Raw genomic sequence first — 13,017 nt, forward strand, 5'->3', positions numbered from 1 at the left:
TTCTCTTTATTCTGAATAATTATTTTTGTCTTAATGACAATTTTGTCTGATGTTGATAGAACCATTCCAGCTTGCTTTTTTTTTTTTAATAGATCTTTATTGGAGTATAATTGCTTCACAGTACTGTGTTAGTTTCTGTTGCACAACAAAGCAAATCAGCCATATGCATACACATGTCCCCATATCCCCTCCCTCTTGAGCCTCCCTCCCATTCTCCCTATCCCACCCCTCTAAGTCATCGCAAAGCACCGAGCCCGATCTCCCTGTGCTATGCTGCTTCTTCCCACCAGCCAACTATTTTACATTTGGTAGTATATATACGTTGATGCTACTCTCACTTCGCCCCAGCATCCCCCTCCCACCCCAAGTATTCAAGTCCATTCTCTATGTCTACTTCTTTATTCCTGCCCTGCAACTAGGTTCATCAGTACCATTTTTTTTAGATTCCATATGTATGCGTTAGCATACAGTATTTGTTTTTCTCTTTCTTACTTACTTTACTCTATATGACAGACCCTAGGTCCATCCACCTCACAACAAATAGCTCAATATCGTTTCTTTTTATGGCTGAGTAATATTGCACTGTATATATGTGCCACATCTTCTTTATCCATTCATCTGTCGATGGACATTTAGGTTGGTTCCATGTCTTGGATATTGTAAATAGTGCTGCAATGAACATTGTGGTACATGTCTCTTTTTGAATTATGGTTTTCTCAGGGTATATGCCCAGTAGTGGGATTGCTGGGTCATATGGTAGTTCTATTTTTAATTTTTTAAGGAACCTCCATACTATTCTCCACAGTGGTTGTATCAATTTACATTCCCACCAACAGTGCAAGAGGGTTCCCTTTCCAGCATTTATGGTTTCTAGATTTTTTGATAATGGCCATTCTGACCAGCATGAGGTGATATCTCATTGTAGTTTTGATTTGCATTTCTCTAATGATTAGTGATGTTGAGCATCTTTTCATGTGCCTCTTGGCCATCTGTATGTCTTCCTTGGTGAAATGTCTGTTTAGGTCTTCCACCCATTTTTTTAAACTGGATTGTTTGTTTTTTTGATATTGAGCTCCATGAGCTGTTTGTATATTTTGGAGATTAATCCTTTGTCTGTTGTTTCATTTGCAAATATTTTCTCCCATTCTGAGAGTTGTCTTTTTGTCTTGTTTATGGTTTCCTTTGCTGTGCAAAAGCTTTTAAGTTTAATTAAGTCCCATTTGTTTATTTTTGTTTTTATTTCCATTACTCTAGGAGGTGAGTCAAAAAAGATCTTGCTGTGGTTTATGTCAAAGAGTGCTTTTCCTATGTTTTCCTCTAAGAGTTTTATGGTGTCTGGTCTTACATTTAAGTCTTTAATCAATTTGGAGTTTATTTTTGTGTATGGTGTTAAGTAGTTTTGTAATTTCATTCTTTTACATGTAGCTGTCCAGTTTTCCCAGCACCACTTATTGAAGAGGCTGTCTTTTCTCCATTGTATATTCTTGCCTCCTATGTCATAAATTAGGTGCCCATATATGCGTGGGTTTATCTCTGGGCATTCTATCCTGTACCATTGATCTATATTTCTGTTTTTGTGCCAGTACCATACTGTCTTGATTACTGTAGCTTTGTGGTATAGTTTGAAATCGGGGAGACTGATTCCTCCAACTCCGTTTTTCTTTCTCAAGATTGCTTTGGCTATTCGGGGTCTTTTGTGTCTCCATACTAATTTTAAGATTTGTTATGCTAATTCTGTGAAGAATACCATTGGTAGTTTGATAGGGATTGCATTGAATCTGTAGATTGCTTTGGGTAGTATAGTCATTTTCACAGTACTGATTCTTCCAATCCAAGAACATAGTATATTTCTCTATCTGTTTATGTCATCTTTGATTTCTTTCATCAGTGTTTTATAGTTTTCTGAGTGCAAGTCTTTCTCCTCCTTAGGCAAGTTTATTCCTAGGTATTTTATTCTTTTTGTTGAAATCATAAATGGGAATGTTTCCTTAATTTCTCTTTCTGATTTTTCATTGCTGGTGTATACAAATGTCAGAGCTTTCTTTGCATTAATTTTGTATCCTGCAACCTTACCAAATTCATTGATTAGTTCTAGTAGTTTTCTGGTGGCATGTTTAGGATTTTCTATGTATAGTATCATGTCATCAGCAAAAAGTGACAGTTTTACTTCTTTTCCAATTTTTATTCCTTTTATTTCTTTTTCTTCTCTAATTGCTGTGGCTAGGACTTCAAAACTATGTTGAATAAGAGTGGTGAGAGTGGACATCCTTGTCTTGTTCCTGACCTTAGTGGAAAAGCTTTCAGTTTTTCACCATTGAGTATGATGCTTGCTGTGGGTTTGTCATATATGGCCTTTATTATGTTGAGGTAGGTTCCCTCTATGCCCATTTTTCTGGAGAGTTTTTATAATAAATTAGTGTTGAATTTTGTCAAAAGCTTTTTCTGCATATACTGAGATGATCATATGGTTTTTATTTCTTAATTTGTTAATGTGGTGTATCACATTGATTGTTTTGCATATATTGAAGAATTCTTGCATCCCTGGGATAAATCCCCACTTGTTCATGGTGTATGATCCTTTTAATGTGCTGTTAGATTCTGTTTGCTAGTATTTTGCTCAGGATTTTTGCATCTATGTTCATCAGTGATGTTGGTCTATAATTTTCTTTTTTTGTGATATCTTTTTCTGGTTTTGGTATCAGGGTGATGGTGGCTTCATAGAATGAATTTGGGAGTGTTTCTCCCTCTGCAATATTTTGGAAGAGTTTGAGCTGGATAGGTATTAGCTCTTCTCTAAATGTTTGATAGAATTTCGCCTGTGAAGCCATCTGGTCCTTGACTTTTGTTTGTTGGAAGATTTTTAATTATGGTTTCAATTTCATTACTTGTGATAGGTCTGTTTATATTTTCTAATTCTTCCTGTTTCAGTCTTGGAAAATTGTACCTTTCCAAGAATTTGTCCATTTCTTCATGGTTGTCCATTTTATTGGCATATAGTTATTTGTAGTAGTCTCTTATAATCCTTTGTATTTCTGCAGTGTCAGTTGTGATTTCTTCTTTTCCATTTCTAATTTTATTGATTTGAGTCCTCTCCCTTTTTTTCTTGATGAGTGTGGCTAAGGGTTTATCAATTTTGTTTATCTTCCCAAATAACCAGCTTTTAGTTTTATTGATCTTTGCTATTGTTTTCTTCGTTTCTATTTCACTTATTTCTGCTCTGATCTTTATGATTTCTTTTCTTCTACTGACTTTGGGTTTTCTTTGTTCTTCTTTCTCTAGCTGTTTTATGTTTAGGGTTAGATTGTTTATTTGAGATTTTTCTTGTTTCTTGAGGTGAGATTGAGTTGCTATAAACTTCCCTCTTAGAACTGCTTTTGCTGCATCCCATAGGTTGAGTTCTCATGTTTTCATTGTCATTTGTTTCTATGTATTTTTTATTTCTTCTTTGATTTCTTTGGTGATCTCTTGGTTATTTAGTAGCGCGCACTGTTTAGCCTCCACGTATTTGTGTGTTTTACAGTTTTTTTCCTGTAATTGACTTTCAATCTCAGAGTGTTGTGGTCAGAAAAGATGCTGGATATGATTTCAATTTTCTTAAATTTTCCAAGGCTTGATTTGTGACCCAAGATGTGATCTATCCTGTAGAATGTTCCATGTGCACTTGAGAAGAAAGTGTATTCTGCCACTTTGGGGTGGAATGTTCTATAAATATCAATTAGATCTATCTGGTCTCTTATGTCATTTAAAGCTTGTGTTTCCTTATTTATTTCCTGTTTGGATGATCTGTCCATTGGTGTAAGTGGGGTGTTAAAGTTCCCTACTATTACTGTGTTACTGTCAATTTCTTCTTTCATGGTTGTTAGCATTTGCCTTATGTATTGACGTGCTCCTATGTTGGGTGTATAAACATTTATAATTATTATATCTTCTTCTTGGATTGATTCTTTGATCATTTTGTAGTGTCCCTCCTTATCTCTTGTAACAGTCTTTATTTTAAAGTCTATTTTACCTGATACAAGTATTGCTACTCCAGCTTTCTTTTGATTTCCATTTGCATGGAATACCTTTTTCCATCCCTTCACTTTCCATCTGTATGTGTCCCTAGACCTGGAGTGTGTCTCTTGTAGATAGCATATATATGGGTCTTGTTTTTGTATCCATTCAGCCAGTCTGTGTCTTTTGGTTGAGGCATTTAATCCATTTACATTCAAAGTTATTATTGATATGTATGTTTCTATTACCATTTTCTTAATTGTTTTGGGTTTGTTTTTGTGGGTCTTTTTCTTCTCTTGTGTTTCCCGCCTAGAGAAGTTTCTTTAGCATTTGTTGTAACCCTGGTTTGGTGGTGCTGAATTCTCTTAGCTTTTGCTTGTCTGAAAAGCTTTTGACTTCTCCATTGAATCTGAATGAGATCCTTTCTGGATAGATTGACTATTGACTATTTCCTTTCCCATGTTATGGAAGTTTTCAACTATAATCTCTTCAAATATTTTCTCAGACCCTTTCTTTTTCTCTTCTTTTTCTGGGACCCCTATAATTTGAATGTTGGTGCATTTAGTGTTGTCCCAGAGGTCTCTGATATTGTCTTCAATTCTTGTCATTCTTTTTTCTTTATTCTGCTTCTCGGCAGGTATTTCCACCATTTTGTCTTCCAGCTCACTTATTCGTTCTTCTGCCTCAGTTATTCTGTTATTGATTCCTTCGAGTGTATTTTTCATTTCAATATTGTGTTGTTCATCTCTGTCTGTTTGTTCTTTAGTTCTTCTAGATCTCTGTTGAACATTTCTTGTATTTTCTCAGTCTGCCTCCATTCTATTTCTGAGATTCTGGATCATCTTTACTATCATTACTCTGAATTCTTTTTCAGGTAGATTGCCTATTTCCTCTTCATTTATTTGGTCTTGTAGGTTTTTACCTTGCTGCTTCATCTGTGACATATTTTTTTGCCGTCTGTTTTTTTCTTTTATGAGTGGGATTGTGTTCCTGTCTTACTTGTTGTTTGGCCTGAGGCTTCCAACACTGGAGTTTGTAGGCTATTGGGTAGAGCTGGATCTTGGTGCTGATATGATGAACTCCGTGAGACCTCACTCTGATGAATATTCCCTGGGGTCTGAGGTTCTCTGTTAGTCCAGTGGTTTGGATTCAGAGCTCCCACCACAGGAGCTTCAGCCCGACCCCTGGCTCATGAGCCAAGATCCCACAAGCCACGTGTGGTGGCAAAACAAAACAAAACAAAACAATAACAAAGTAAAAAATAAATTAGGCTAGGAAACTAACAGATATGTTAGGAAAAATATAAAAATAAAAATATAGATAAATCAACAACCAGAAGGTACATCAGTACCACAGTAGTAAAAAAGAGGAGGGTAAAGAAAAAAAAAAGGGGGTAGGGGGAAGGCCTTGGCTATGGAGGGCGGGGCCTAAGCAAGGGTGAGGTTTGGGTGGTGGGTTGGGCCTGTGCTTAGGACCCACAGGGCTGGAAGAGGCCCTGGGGGCTATGGGGGTTGAGGCTTAGGCCCAAGGAACAGAAGGGGCCCAGGTGTGCCCCCCACCCCTGGTCTCAGAGGGCAGGGGACCTTGCCTGGGAGCCCAGCAGGCTTCCTGGGCTCGAGTGGGCAGGGCAATCGCCCTCTGCTCCTCTCTCGTTCCTCCCAGATGGCTCCTCCTGCCTGCCTCTCCTGATCTCACCAGGCCTCCCTCCTATGCCCCCAGGGACCCACGTGGCCTGGAGGGGGCCTTGGAGGGGGTGTACCAGCTTGGGAGCTCAGCAGGCTCCCCAGCCCCAGTGGGCCAGGCGATCGCCCTCTGCTCCTCTCCCGCTCTTCCTGGAGAGTCCCTACCACCTGCCTGTCCTGATCTCCCTGGCCTCAGGGGCGCTGATCCTGTCTGGCCTCCACTTCTCCTCCCCCTCAGTCCCTCTGCTTCCTACCAGTTCACTTTGGGGTTCCTCCCATCTCCTTGGGCAACAGAGTCCCCCACCAGCGGCCGGCAGGCGTCCTAGTTGTGGGGAGACGGTAGGTCCGTGTCTTCCCACACCGCCATCTTGACTCCACCTCCCAGCTTGCTTTTAATTAGTATTTGCTTTACATAACTTTTCCTATCTTTTACCTTTAGCTTTTCTGTGTCCTTAGATTTTAGGTGTGTCTTTTAAAAATCCAACTAAACAAATACTAACTACATTGTTGAGTTTAGTACATTTAGATTTATTTTTATTACTAAAATATTTGGATTTATTTCTGCCATCTTATTTCACACTTTGTTTCTTTTTTCCTCCTTTTTGACTTTTGGTTTCATTTAGGATTTTCTTTCCCCATTTCATTTTTCCTTCTCCATTCCTTTGTCTCTCTCTGCCACTTTCTGGCAGAGAAATATTTTCAGCCTTGTCTTCTAAGTCACCAATTCCTTTTTATCTGTCTCTAATTTGCTTTAACTTATCCACTGAAGTTTTGTTTTCAATAATTATATTTTTTGTTTTTACAAATTATATTTGCTTCTTCTAATACACCTGGTTATTTTTATAGTCCCTTGTTCAGTGTACAAAATCTTTGCTTATCACAGTGTTGCAGTATGTTTTGCTCTAGTTTCTTCCAAAAGTTTTATAGTTATAATTTTATATTTATGCTATCTGAGTGACTCTTACATATCAGGCAAATGAGAAAATACCCACATGGAAATGGGTAGGAAAGATGGAGACATACTCTCACTGTAAACCAGTTCCTCCTCCCAGCACAATATCATATGGTCAAGAGGGAACCCTCAACTCTTGAGTGAACCCTCTCCTGAAGAGAGAAGGCTTTGGACCATGCATCTAGCATCCCAACTTTTTTTCATCCCCTTCCTTGTTACAAGAAGGATTTAAGATATTATACCCTTTAACTGAGGGTATAAAGGGAGATAAGCAAGTACTGTTAAATTATCTCGTTTAATGCATGATTGAAGGCAATCTGCTGGTGTTCTTTTATTTTTATTTTATTATTTTTTCAACTTTCTTTTGGCTGTGCCCTGCAGCATGTGAGATCTTAGTTCCCTGACCAGGGATAGAACCCACACCCCTGCATTGGAAGCATGGAGTCTTAACCACTGGACTGCCAGGGAGGTCCCCCAATGTTCTTTTAATATCAATAAGTGAGCAGTGATTTTAACTAATGTAAGTTTGAGTCTGTTAACTCCTAAATAAGACTACAATTACTAACCTAAAAGTAGTTAAATGAAAACCTATACAGCAATGAATATGAACAAACTATCGCTATTCACACAACATAGCTAAATCTCACAAACATAATATTGAGGAAAAAAAGCCAGACATAAAAGAATACATACTGTAATTCCATTAATCTAAAATCCTAAAACAAGCTAAACGAGTCTAGAAGTCAGGTTAGTGATTATCTTCAGAGAGAATAAATGGGAGTAATGATTGGGAGGGGCCCCAAGGAGTGTTTTTCCTAAAGTTGTTCTATTTCTTCACCTGGGTGGTGGTTATGCAGGTGTCATCAATTTTAAAAATTCATTGAGTGGTACACATAGATGCATACACTTTTCTGTATGTATGTTGTATTGCAATACAAAGTTTAATTTAAAAAGTTATGTGAAGGAAGAAAAACCTTTATTACGTAAGGTTTCGGCATGCCAGCTGTGTGTTGCACTTAATATGTTAAAAGGCTGAGTTAAAGATTCAAGATATTGCTTAAGAATTATTGAATACTGAAATAAGAAACTACTTTGGGTGACTAAATGTCTCAGACTGGCTTAAATAATACATGGAAGATGGAATGCCAAGATGGGATAAAGGTACTACACCTAGAGCTAATAGACACTGATTCTTGGTTGGCTGGTGTTCATTCATGCATTTAATAGTTCAACAAGTCTATTAAGCACTTATGATGTGTCAGGCATCATGATCATGGTACCATATACTGAACTGTAAAAATGGATGAGACATTGTACCTGACCTTTAGGAAGGCACACTCTCCAAGTGGAGGCAGAAATATAAATAAATCCCTGAAATCTATTCATCTAACTGAATATAATTAAAACATAATCCAGATATTCATCCTTCATATTCTTTCATTTCCCTTTCAATTTCTCTCTCTCCTCAGGTCCTTGCTCCCAGCTAGCTGTTAAGAGTCCTCCGTAGGATATCTGCTGGTGGCGGTGTGAAGTACTGTTAATACGGAACTCTTTTTTAAAAAATAGGTTGTTGTTGGTTTTTTGGGTTTTTTTTGTAAAAATAATACATGCTCATTGAAAACACAGACAAGGATATAAAAGAAGAGAGCAATCACTGATAATCCTATTATGCAGGACAAAATTTGCTCTATTTTTTTTTTTGGTGTCTAGCCACCCATACCTTTTTCTCTGCATTTCTATCTAGCACTCTATTTTTTAAAAGAGAAATTATGTATACATAGTGTTTTGTAACTTGTTTTCTCCACTTTATATATCATGGACCTGTTTCCATGGTTTTAACAGAGATCTGTATTCTCACTTTAAATGGCTACAAAGCATTCCATTGTGTGGCTGTACAACTATGTAACCTGAACCCTTTAATTGAGGCCCTTAACTAGTCTTCCTGGCCCTCCTCCAGGCATGTATATTCAGAAGGCCCTCTCTATTTGATTTTGTGAAATCAGAAGAACTGTCAGAGTAAAAAATGACACAAAAGAAAATGAAATGGAAATGGTTGATGAAAGGGACATTTTGCAATTGTAAGTATTTTATAGTAATTTCTTGCAAATGAGATTGACCTTTTCATTCCTTTGAATCTCTGAAAGTGCCTGAGAGACTTAAAATCAAATCAGATTACACCTGTTTAGGGCGAAGTATCAAAGCTTCTGCAAGAGAACTCTTTACCTCAGTGTTTGTGGAGCTATAATAAATGTACTGAGGAGCCAGTGCTTCCTGGAAAGTCATTTTTGTTTTTGTCTTCTTTAATTTATTTAATTAATTAATTTATTTTTGGCTGTATTTGGTCTCCGTTGCTGTGCCTGGGCTTTCTCTAGTTGAAGCAAGCGGAGGCTACTGTTTGTTGCTGTGTGTGGGCTTCTCATTGTGGTGGCTTCTCTTGTTGTGGAGCACGGGCTCTAGGCGTGCGGGCTTCAGTAGTTGTGGAACGCAGGCTCAGTAGTTGTGGCTTGCGGGCTGTAGAGCACAGGCTCATAGTTGTGGTGCATGGGCTTATTTGCTCCACGGCATGTGGGATCTTCCCAGACCAGGGCTTGAACCCGTGTCCCCTGTGTTGGCAGGCGGATTCTTAACCACTGCGCCACCAGGGAAGCCCTGGAAAGTCGTTTATTGGGACAGTCAATCAGGGAGAGACTCCACTGACCCCGATCTTCAGTGGTAAGGGAGTCAGAGGTTAGGTGTGGCTAAGGAACACTGAAAGTGTGCAGGATTGAGGACTGTGCATATGAGAAGTCAGGACATTGTCTAGGGCTGTTCTAAACCTGCTCGGTAGGGCCCTGTTGGAGTTTTCGGAATATAGAGGGGACATGGTAGTCACTGGGGGTGTTTAAGATTAGGAAAGGGCCTGTGTCTGGCTGGCCCTAAGACCAAGAGAAACTTCAAGCTGTGGTTTGCAGGGAGAGGTGGGTGTGGATGTCTGCCTAGGTGTTCCAGAGGATGATGACCGTGACGATGGAGGGGGCCAGGAAGAGCAGGTAGAGGCTGAAGAGCAGGGTGTCCATCATGTGGCTGAACTGCATCCACAGGCTGACCGAGTGCTGCTTCTGAGCCTCGTCCTCCTGCTGGGCCCTCGCTGACCCAGGGCACCCATTTAGCTCTGCCTCCCTGGGACCTGGCGCCTTCCCCACCAACTCCACGGGCTCCTTCACACCTACGGAGAGACAGAGACTCAGCTGTGGGCTGCCAAGGTCAGCTGGGAGGTTGTGGGGGCAGGAAGGAGGCGGGAGCAGAGAAGGGAAGGTGATGAGAGGACGCGTGGGCCGTGCTGATTTCCCTCACCAGGCAGGTGGGCAGGGCTGAGGCCCAGGCCCGTGTTCTCTTCTGGGGAGCAGCGGGGCAGCGTTTCCTTGGGCTGGTACAGTGTAGAAGCAGGGAACGGAGCCAGCGAGGCCTGGGTGGGGGCTGGGTGGTGGCCAGATGCAGCAGGTAGGTGATGAAGATGGTCTCCAGCAGGCGGACCACCATCAGTGACAGACACAGGGCGAAGTAGACACCTGAAGGCAAAGCAAACTATAAATAAATCTGGGCAGATTCCTCACTACAATTTTTTTTCCCCCAAATCCAATCTTTCCTCAGAATCCATTCCCTCCTTAAGTGGAGAGGCAGCGGTTCTCCTGCTACCTGCCTCCCACCATGTCCCCTGCTGCCTTTGCTTCCCCGGAACGTGGGAGGGACCACACTGATGCGGGGGGCGCCACTGGCAGGGAGTAAGTCATTCAACGTCATGAGCAGGAAGACGTTGTAGCCCAGCAGGAGTGTCATCTTGAATGGGGCGCGGTTCTCACTTCCTGCCGGCAGGAAGAAGCTGAGGGCCTCGGTGGCTATCAGAAAGCTCCTGGGCACCAGGGGGCTTATGACGTAGAGGCTGGGCCTGCTCCTGACGGCCACCTGGTGGGGAGGAGTGTGGAGGATGTGGCAAATAACCGATGCCAGAGGGCTCAACTCTTTCTCTCTCTCTCTCTCTCTCTATATATATATATATTTTTTTTAATTTATTTTATTTATTTTTGGCTGTGTTGGGTCTTCGTTGTGGTGCAGGGGCTTCTCATTTCAGTGGCTTCTCTTGTTGTGGACCACGGGCTCTAGGCGTGCGGGCTTCAGTAGTTGTGGAACGCAGGCTCAGTAGTTGTGGCACACAGGCTTAGTAGTTATGGCTCATGGGCTCTAGAGCACAGGCTCAGTAGTTGTGGCGCCCTGGCTTAGTTGCTCCGCGGCATGTGGGATCTTCCCGGATTAGGGCTCGAACCCGTGTCCCCTGCATTGGCGGGGGGATTCTTAACCCCTGCACCACCAGGGAAGTCCCTCAACTCTATATTTGATTATCCAATCCTTGCTGATGTCCAGTTAGGCTGGCCATGGGATGACCTCGTTGGGTAACAGATGCATTTAATTGTGACCTCTTCCAAAGTGCCCCCAATTTTGTTGTCTAATTTTCTCTTATGTTCCACCTGCTGGGAACGCAACTGTAGACTTTTAGGGGCAAGTGGGGCACTTTGGAGCATTGGACAGGACCGCCCATTCTTACAACAGCCCAGCTGCTCTTCCTCTCTGCAGGGCAGAGGCCTTGGGGATCCTTCTTGAGGGCAGTTATGGTAGGGGGTAGAGTGAGGAGCAGGGGCTTAACCCCCTGGAACTATTTTTACATCCTGAAGGGCCTTAGATCAAGAGGAAAATCACAGAGCAACTGGGCTCGGAAGTCAAACAGGGGCCCCTGGACTTACAAAGAACATGATCTGGTCATATAGGTTGCTGTCCACCAACGTCTCTGGGGTGGCCTTGTCGATATTCAGGAGCTACCACTCCCCCAGGTCAGAATGATGTTACGAGACGTGTCTGTTATCACCCACAATTCCTTATCCATGCACAGGAGCATGCTGTCCACTGCAAGGGAGGCCGGGGCCGCTCAGTCCAGAAGTCTCCTCAAGTCTCCTGTACACAAGATTCAATTCCTCCTTCACTGAGCTTCTTCAACAAATTCTCTTCTCTGTCCTTTAAAGCAGGGCATCCAGGTTGTCTCAGATGGGTCACAGGACCAGCAATTCATATATGTGTGGGCTGCAGCATTGGGAGTTTCTTTGTTGTTGTTGAAGTCAAAGTTATGGGAAGACTAGATATGACTCAAACATGAGTCAAGAACTTTCCTGTTTTTCTTCTCAATTTCCCAATTCTATGATGTTGTTTTAGTGGACTCAGTCTTGAACAGCTCAATATTTTTATAATTACACACAGGCCTATTATAATGATTAATTTATCCAGTTCTGCCACAGGATACCTGGTGGCATTCAGTTACGTTAATTACCAGTTTAAGTGTGTTAGCTATTAATGTTAAAAGGTTTGAACTAAAAATTATAGATGTGCAGCAACTCAGGGTCAGGTGGGCCTCTTTGGTACAAGGGCCATCTAAGATCTAAAGTAGTAGTATTTATTTATTTATTTATTTAATTTATTTACTTTATTGAGGAATTAAAGCAGTAGTTCTTAACCCTCTCTGCACATTAGCATCACCTGGGGAGATATAAAAAATCACAGTAACTGAGCCCCACCTGGAACAATTAAATTGGAATTTCTGAGGTAATGCATAGTTATTGGTATTTTTAAAAAGCTTCAGTGGGTAGCCAGAGTCGAGAAACACTAATGTAAAACCTTCCTAAGTAACACCTACATCATTTAAATATCTTCCCCTTGAACCTTAAATGGTTACCAAAATGTGTCTCGCTCACCTGTGTAGAGGAGGGAACTGAAGGTGAACGTGAAGTTCTTTTGGTCAAAAGGAAAGTGGAAGATGTCCAGATTACAGGTGCTGGTCACCTTCATTGGCCTGTCATACTGTATTTGACCTTCGCTGCTGACATAGGCGGTGAGACCTGGAGGTCCCTGATCCACATCCACGCTGCTTGTGAGAGTCAGGGAGAGGTGGGTGCTGTGGGTGCCTTCATCAGCTTTTGACTCCCTTCCATCCCAGGTCTTCCCCTACTGTGCTCCTTTTGGGCTCTTTCTCTAAGGTCACTCTCTCATCTCTTCTGCTCATAGTGTTTTGTGGGAGTCACCTAACAGAGGCTGTGCCCCAGTCTGAATCTGTTGGTGTCCCCATGCCCTGCACTGACCCTCAGCTGTTCTTTGCAGATGGGCTTCATGCTGGCTTTCCCCCACCCAGATACGCACGATTCCATGATGATGATGTCTGGGAGCCACAGGTTCTCAGCTGATACAGTGTGTATCATTTTTATGTGATCTTTTGTGTGATCTCCATCTCTTTCCATAACATTTAAGGTATGTACCCAGCCTGGGAACAAATATTCCCTCATGGAGGCAATCCCTCAGATGGATTGCCACCCT

General features: G+C 41.6%; 1 protein-coding gene across 1 annotated transcript; it reads right to left on the reverse strand.

Annotated features, from left to right (window-relative positions):
- Nucleotides 1-9,116: 9,116 nt before the first annotated feature.
- On the reverse strand, nucleotides 9,117-12,815 carry LOC111162624 (5-hydroxytryptamine receptor 3C-like). The gene is given in 8 exon segments (XM_089909913.1): nucleotides 9,117-9,832; nucleotides 9,961-10,002; nucleotides 10,005-10,175; nucleotides 10,362-10,569; nucleotides 11,403-11,488; nucleotides 11,491-11,562; nucleotides 12,402-12,651; nucleotides 12,786-12,815. Coding segments are annotated over 8 exon segments (1,089 nt in total). The 3' UTR covers nucleotides 9,117-9,602.
- Between the last annotated feature and the right edge of the window lie 202 nt (nucleotides 12,816-13,017).

The sequence above is a fragment of the Delphinapterus leucas genome, chromosome 4 (assembly GCF_059928025.1).
Source record: "Delphinapterus leucas isolate spDelLeu-1000000601 "Yukka" chromosome 4, BTC_Dleu_Yukka2, whole genome shotgun sequence".
In the NCBI taxonomy this organism is placed as follows: Eukaryota; Metazoa; Chordata; class Mammalia; order Artiodactyla; family Monodontidae; genus Delphinapterus; species Delphinapterus leucas.